The sequence below is a fragment of the Malurus melanocephalus genome, unplaced genomic scaffold, assembly GCF_030028575.1.
Source record: "Malurus melanocephalus ecotype Western Australia unplaced genomic scaffold, MMel_1.1 scaffold_658, whole genome shotgun sequence".
Lineage (NCBI taxonomy): Eukaryota > Metazoa > Chordata > Aves > Passeriformes > Maluridae > Malurus > Malurus melanocephalus.
The window spans coordinates 264579-272484 of NW_026623890.1; the positions used below are offsets into that span (position 1 = coordinate 264579).

General features: G+C 60.9%; 2 protein-coding genes across 2 annotated transcripts in view; both read left to right on the plus strand.

The window, feature by feature from the left end:
• HPCAL4 (hippocalcin like 4) overlaps window positions 1-1045 on the plus strand; it is a 5061-nt gene extending 4016 nt beyond the window's left edge. Inside the window, exon 3 of the mRNA XM_057383773.1 lies at window positions 21-1045. Coding sequence (XP_057239756.1) covers window positions 21-218 — 198 coding nt within the window. The 3' untranslated portion in view covers window positions 219-1045. The remainder of the gene's footprint in view (window positions 1-20) is intronic.
• Window positions 1046-3538: 2493 nt separating this feature from the next.
• NT5C1A (5'-nucleotidase, cytosolic IA) overlaps window positions 3539-7906 on the plus strand; it is a 9420-nt gene continuing 5052 nt past the window's right edge. Inside the window, exon 1 of the mRNA XM_057383779.1 lies at window positions 3539-3711. Coding sequence (XP_057239762.1) covers window positions 3616-3711 — 96 coding nt within the window. The 5' untranslated portion in view covers window positions 3539-3615. The remainder of the gene's footprint in view (window positions 3712-7906) is intronic.

Here is a 7906-nt window from a genome sequence, read left to right on the forward strand (position 1 = left end):
CCACTCTCATCTCCCTCCAGGCCATTTACAAGATGGTGGGGACTGTGATCATGATGAGGATGAACCAGGACGGGCTGACGCCGCAGCAGCGAGTGGACAAAATCTTCACAAAGATGGACAAGGACAAGGAYGACCAGATCTCCCTGGAGGAGTTCAAGGAGGCGGCCAAGAGTGACCCGTCCATCGTGCTGCTCCTGCAGTGTGACATGCAGAAATAGAGCCCTGGCGCTCCGGGCTGGACTGGCTGMGGCCAAACTCTGCCCCCTGTGATGGTTTTGATCCCCGTTTTTYCCCCGTTTGGCCCCAGGCATGAGCCACATTCTGTTCCTGCTGCACCCCGGGCAGCCCACACCCCAAACCCCACACCGTCAGCCCAACCAACCTCTCCCTGCGGCCACTGCTGTGTCCTGGCTGACCAGTGCTGACCATCCCTGATGCTTTCTCCCTGCTTTCCACCCCTGGCCCATTCCCTGATCCCAAATCCATGCCCTTTCTGCCGTTCCCCCACCCTTCATGGCTTTGTGATGTCTCCAGGGAGGCTCAAAAGTGTCCCAAGTGCAGTTCCTGATCCCTTCTTCACTGGAAGGGATCCCTGGAGGGGTCAGGGCTGCTCCCAAGGGTGCTGGGCAGGGTCTTGCACCAGCTTAATTCTTCCACCTCTGCTTTTCCTGCCGGGAGCAGCCAGGGTTGGTCAGAAATATCCAAAGGTAGCCCTGGATGTGGCCAGTGTCCGATCCCAAAGCCACCTACCATTCATCAGGTGGGTGGGTGACATCCCTGGCAGTGCTCTGTGGCATTTCTGACATTCCTGGATATTCCTGAATATTCCTGGATATTCCTGGATATTCCTGGATATTCCTCTGGATATTCCTGGATATTCCTGTGGATATTCCTGGATATTCCTGGATATTCCTCTGGATATTCCTGGATATTCCTGGATATTCCTGGATATTCCTCTGGATATTCCTGGATATTCCTGGACATCGAGGTGATGCCCGGGGTCCCAAATTGGCAGCAGGGTCAGGACTGTGGTACAGAAGGCAGCTCTGGGTGCTGTGAGGTCAGCTGGGTGCGGGATTGGGGCTGTGAGGAGGGTGAGGGTGGCTCCTGAACCTGCTGAGCCTCCTGGCAAAGCTCTGAGGCCACAAAAAACCAAATCTGTCTCCTTCCTCCCTGCTCCCAGCCGGCTGTGTCCACCCCTCCCACCCCAGGCCAGGAATAATCRTGTTTTGTCTGCACGTTGTGGTGTCGGTGGCTGTGATTTCTGTCACGAGATGGTGAAGTCGTTCCTATTTTTTTAATGGAAAAAATAAACTGTTCCCCATGTGTGGCGTGTCCAGAATGGTTTATTGGGGACAGTGAGGTGACCGCACTCCTGGGCAATGTTTTGGGGTCTCACATGAACCTGTGACACCCCAAGGGATGGAGAAAGCCTTGGGGACAGTGAGGTGACAGCACTGCACTCCTGAGCATCATTTTGGGGTCTCAACTGAGCCTGTGACACCCCAAAGGATGGAGAAACCTTTGGGGACAGTGAGGTGACAGCACCGCACTCCTGGGCACTGTTTTGGGGTCTCACATGAACCTGTGACACCCCAAGGGATGGAGAAAGCCTTGGGGACAGTGAGGTGACAACATTGCATTACTGGGCAGTGTTTTGGGGTCTCAGCTGAGCCTGTGACACCCCAAAGGATGGAGAAACCTTTGGGGACAGTGAGGTGACAGCACCGCACTCCTGAGCATCGTTTTGGGGTTTTGCCTGAACCTGTGACACCCCAAGGGATGGAGAAAGCTTTGGGGACAGTGAGGTGACAACATTGCATTTCTGGGCAGTGTTTTGGGGTCTCAACTGATCCTGTGACACCCCAAAGGTTGGAGAAACCCTTGGGGGCAGCACAGACTTTGAAAGTGGATGGAGGTGAAACCCTTGAGTGGTGCAGGCAGCTCTGGGGGAGGGAATGTTCCTTTTGGGGTGGGGAGGGAAGGACCGGGCATCCCTGGGCTGTGCTGGAAATGGGGTTTGATCAGTGCCCGTCCCTCAGGGCTTTGTCCCCAGCTCCATCTGCCTTCACCTCTCACAGAATCTTTGTCCTTCTTTCCTCCACCCTCCATCTTCCCCGCACAGATTTTTTTTCTCCGGCCTTTCTCCTCTCACCAGCAGCCTGCACGGGCGGTGACTGTTGCTAAGGAGCTCTCACCAAATTTTAATCCTTCCCTGGAATCGATCAGGCAGGGCTGGGCTGGCTCCCGGTGACAGCGGGGTTGGCTCTTGGGGACAGCGGGGCTGGCTCTTGGGGACAATGGGGTTGGTTCCCGGCTCTCCCCATCCCACGATGACGATCCTGCAGATCCCCGCGCTCTCAACCCGAGCACGGCGATGGGAGAGTGCCAGAATCACGGCAGGGAGGGTATTTTTAGGAGGGGAGAGCTCCGCACCTCTCGTTTGGCCGCGRAGCTTTCCAGGAGCGCGCGTGTGGGTTCGCAGCTCCGAGAGAGGGAWCGGGGCAGGCTGTGCCACCCCGGGGAGTTGGGGACGTGCCAGGGCTGCTGCCTGAAAGGGCAGCGGCTCAAAAGCTCGAGGAGAGCTCCAGGAATAGCCCTCGGAGATCCTGATTCCCCCAGGGGCCACCCCAAAGCGGGTTCAGGTGTTCCCCAGCTGCGAAGCCCCCGGGGAAGGGAAATCTGTGAGGGTGAAATGATGAATTCCCCAAAGGTTTGGGATTCACCAGGCACAGCTCCCCTGGCTCTGCTGTCTGGTTTGGTGTCGGGTCTGTCACACGGASGGGGACACGCGGGTCCCCAGGGCTGTGGGTTCCAGGGAGGGCTGTTTTCAGCTAAAACTCAGGGATTTGGGTAAAATCCTGTTCTGTGACCTCCCCCCGGAGCTGCCCCGTTCCGGGTGAGATCCTCCATCATCGGCCCTTCCTACATGATGGGTTTTGTTCTCTGGATGATCCCCYCTGCTCCCTGAGGGAGGAATTTTTGTTCTGAGCTGAACGCGCAGCTCTGTTGCTGCTCCCACTGTCACTCGCGGGCGTGGAGAGCCCTAATTAAAACCCACATTAATTCCCTTAATGAGTGCGTGGCACGGGTCACCCTGGCACGGGTCAGGGTGCCACCACACCTCTGTCCCCGCGCTGCCACCATCCTGGGGGCTCCATCCTCTCCAGCTGCCGGCTCTTCCCGTGCTCTCCGGAGATGGAAAAACCCCAAATCTCCGCGGCTTGGGCCGAGCAGAGCCCCAGGGGTGCCCCATTCCCTCCTGCTCCGTGTCCTCCCGGGGCTCTGCCGATGTCCCCTTTGTCCCCAGCCCCTTCCCCTCTCTCCCGAGGGTTCGCTGCCCCCAGGGCTGGCTCTGCTTTGGAGCGGGGATCCCCTCTTTAATTCCCCGCAACACCCCGCTATCACCGCGGGGAGCGCGGCGGCGGCGGCGGCGGTGGAACGCTCGGTCGCGAAGAGGTTAATCCGTGTCCCGGTGGACTGAAACCCCGGAGCTTCATGGGATGCCTTATAAAGCGCGTTCCGCCGGGCCGGCCGCGGCTCCGGGAGCTCCCGGGACTGGCGGAGCCGCCKCCGCCGCCGCGCACGGAGCAGCCCCGCCGGTGCCGCCGCGCTATGGAGCCACCGGAGCCCGCCGGGGCGCCCGACCGGCCCTGGGATGAAGCCAAGGYTTTCTACGACAACCTGGCCCCCAAGAAGAAACCCAAATCGGTGAGAGCCCCCCACCCCGAGGTGTCGCTCAGCGCTCCCCGCCCCGCGGGGACACAGCCGCTTCGGGCGCACCCCCTGCCCCGGCTCCTCCCGGTGCCCCCGCGGCTCTCCGGGTGTCCCATCCCCTGCAGGTTCCCTGGGGTGCTCCTGGGTGCCTCATCCTCTCAGGATTCCCCCGTGGCACCCCCCGTGGGTGCCCCATCTCCTCCAGGCTCTCTGGGGTCCCTGCAGGTGCCGCGTTTCCTCCACGTGCTTTGGGGTCCCCCTGAGTCTCTCCGTGTTCCCCGTTTCCTCTGGGCTCTCTGGGGTCCCCMCGGGTCTCTCCGGTGTTTCTTTGACCCCTCTGCCTCTGTGCAGGTCTTTGGGGATGCCCTGAGTGCCCCCACTCCTCCACGGCACCCCTGRGTTACCCGGGGTCTCCCCGGATCCCCCCGGTTTCTTTGGGATCCTGCAGATCCCGGTGGCGTTTCTTTGGGATCCTACAGATCCCGGCGGCGTTCCTGGGTCCCTCCCGGGCTGAGGTGTCCTTGCAGGGTGGCCCGGTGCCCCATGAGCTGCGCCAAGGCGGGAGGCCCTGCCAGGGACAGGCGGGGTGGCCCTGCCAGGGACAGGCGGGGTGGCACTGCCGGGGACAGGGGGGTGGCACTGCCAGGGACAGGCGGGGTGGCACTGCCAGAGCCGGGGGACAGCCCGGGAGCCGAGCCCGTGCCCGGGCCAGCGGGGTGGCACAGCGGTGTCGCTGTCCCTGCCAGGCTCCCCTGCTCCGAGGGATTAGAGGGACAGTCGGTGTTACCTAACGAAGGCTGAGCCAGCCGGGTTTGAACGTGGGAGCGCCTGGAAGCGCGGCCGTACCCCGGAACGGCAGCGGGAACGCGGGGCTGGCAGCCTGGCAGGGCTGGGGGCTGTGTCTGTAACCTGCGAGCCCCCCTTGCCACTCTCGGGGCCGCGGGACCCCCAAACGCGGGGCTCTGGTGCCCACGGGGGCCCGGTGACAGCCCGGTGACAGGTGGCACCGTGCGTGGCGAAGCTCCGTGCGACACTTCACGAGGGGACGGCTCCGAGCCCTCCCTGCTGGGGACCCGAGTGTCACCCGCGTTCCTGGAGCCGCTGCCAGCTCACGTCGCCGCCCGGAGCAGAGGGACAGCCTGGCTGGGTGGCGGGATGCAGCTCCTTGTCATGGACGGCAGCCCAGGCTCCTCCTCCTCCTCCTCCTCCTCCTCTCCTCGCTGTGACCAATGCCCCATCCCTGCTGTACCACCGGGGAAACTGAGGCACGGGGCGGCGGTGGGCTTTGCTCAGGCGGCAAACTGAGATTCGGGCTGTGCCATCCCTCTCCGTGGGGCCGGGGATGATGCCAGGGGGCTGTCAGCCCGTGATGGATGGATGGATGGATGGATGGATGGATGGATGGATGGATGGATGGATGGACGGACGGACGGACGGACGGATGGCTGCGGAGCGCTAAATAATGTTCTTGGAAAACTCCGAGCCGCCCCGGCCGTCGCGCTGAACTTTAATCCGATCCCGAGCCCGGGAGCATTCGGCAATCGGGATTTGGCTCCGTCCGTCCGCGCCCTCGGGGTCTGTCTGTCCGCAGGAGCTGCAGGGTGGCAGAAAAGGTGATTTTGGGGGGCTCAGTGGGTGACGGGGGCGTCCCCGCTTCGTTCAGCTCTTGGCGCGGCTGCTCCCGCCTCGCTGCTGCCAGGGAGGTCACAATGTCACCTGTCACCCCGCAGCAATGCTGGCAATGTCCCGCAGCCTCTCTGGTGACACTGGTGGGGTCAGTGRGAGCTGCTCTTCCTCTGGCTCCCCTCCCTGAACCTTTCAGGATCCACCCCGGTCACCAGTGGGGTTCTATGGCTGGAGTGGGGACAGTGGGGACAGACAACCCTTCCTCATCCCCTTCCRTGACCAAAATCCACCTCTGAATATTGAATTAATCGCGGGAATTTGATCTTCTGCAGCATCCAGGGAAGSGCTCGGAGCTGCCAGAATCCCTCCAGGATTTTGGGATGGGCAGGTTCAGCCCCGGGTGGTGTGAAAGGATCAAAGGGTGCAGAATGGGGTGCCAGGGGTGGCCCCAGGGGTGCCACCGTGGCCACCTGTGGCTCCGTGGGTGGGAGGACACGGTCCCTCTGCTCATCCCGGGATCCTGTGGGATTTCCAAATATCTGCCTCTAATCCTTGGGGTGCTTCTGAGGATTTACAGCTGATTAGAGCGGCGATTTCAGGGCTGCCAGCTGTTGGGTGCGCAGGGGGAACATTGGGCTGTTTCCAGACACTGCTAAAATACATCTTCACCCCAAAACTGTGGGGTTTGGGGGTCTGTGATGGGGTTTGTGCTCGATGGAGCCTGGTGGAAAGGTCTCTGACACTTCTGGGATGGGCTTTGGGTTTTGTGGAGCCGTGCCAGAGGGTTCCTGACTAAAAGAACTGTCAGGACATGTCTGTGGCTGTCCCTCCTGTCTGGCTGACCCTAGGGATGGACCCAGGATTGGGATGGGATCTTCCCCCACCCTGCCCTGCCTGTGCTTCTCAAACCCATCATGAACCTCTTCCTCGAGGCTCAGGATGGGGCTGGATCCCGTGGGAAGGGAGAGGAGCTCACCAGGAACCCCCGGGCAGCGAATTCAGTCGGATTCGGCCGAGCGGAGCCCGGGCTTGCGCTGGATGAGCTTTCACCGACCTTGGCTGACCTTGGATGCTGCTCCGAGGGGAAAAACTGAATTTGTGATTCAGCCTGAACCCTGCAGGGCTGGGGCAGCCGGAGCAGGAGGCCACGGTGGGGTGGGGGCTGTGGGGCCAAACCCACCCTGGCCAGGACCCTTCCCATGCACACACCCCCTGGTACAGAAGCTTTGCCTTGAAACATCGCAATTTTTGGGAAAAAGTGGCGTCGGGCGGATCGTTTGCAGCGCTCAGATGGAGGATTCGAGGTGCTGCGGTTCTTGGGGCTTTTTAAAGCTCATTTTTGAGCATTGTAATGACCATCTGCAGCGCTAATGGGGATGGGGAGGCATCCAAGCAACCTCGAGGAGGAGGAGGAGGAGGAGGGAACGCTTCCAAATGAAGCCTCCACTTCAAAATGCAGAATCGCCTCGTTTGTTTGTTTTTTTCCCAAATGTCAGCATTTCCCTGAGAACAGCATGGAACAGCTGGGAGCTGCTTCAGCACCGGGCGCTCCGAAAGGTGCAAATCTTCCTTGGCAGGAGCCGGCAGGAGCCAGAAACTCCCTGCCCGCGGGCACCCGGGGCTCCGGCAGAGCTTCTGGGTGTTTTTATTGCCGTGTTTATTGCTTCTGAATGAAGGGCTGGGGCCTCTCGGTGGCGGCTCAGGGACCTTGAGCAGCCAAAGTGCCCGAGGTGCGTGTCGGGGGGCAGAGGGAGATGGAGATTCCCTCTGGGTTCCCCTTTTGTGGCTCCAAACATCCTTCCCACCCCTGAAACACWYCCAGGGYTGTTTTCTCTCCTGAGAATCTCCYGACCCCGSTGCGGGATCARGGAACAAAYACCTGGAATGTTTCCTGCGTCTGCRGGAGCTGGGAGCAGGATGGAGTGGCAGGAATCTAGCAAACGGCCGGATGTCCCAGGAGCTTTGGCAGTTATTAATATTTTCAGCTGATAAATGGCCCATGACACCGGGGTTATTAATTAATGAGCTCAAGTGCCAAGGCTTGGCCCGTGCCCAGCTCACAGCTCCTTGGGGACCCGGCTGTGGCTCGTTTGGAGCCGTGGATCAGATCCTGCCCATCCTGGGGGTTGTTTTTTCTTTCCCAAACGGGTCCTTTTTCCCCCGCTGTGGGATCGGGATCTCTGTGGCCGCTGCGATAATCGCTGCCCCATCCTCACCCCCCCCGCTGTTTAATCGCTTTGCTGAGGATTTGGGGGATTTTTGGGGATGGRCGCAGCCTTTGGAGAGGCGCTGGGAATGGCGAGGAAAAGGATCCCACTGCGGGCAGAACGAGCCCCAGGGCGAATCCTCATCGGCTCCCCGGAGTTCAGCCCCAAACAGGGCGGCAGTTTGGACTTTGGAGCATCTGGGTGTGCAGAGGAACCTCCACCCTGGGCAAACGGCATCGCCGGGGGATTACTCATGGGTAGCACGGCACGGAGGATCCTGGAAACSCCAGGAAAACCGGGAATGAGGTGTTCCTGCAGCGCTGACAGCCCGGACTGAGTCCCTGAGCTCCCTGTCC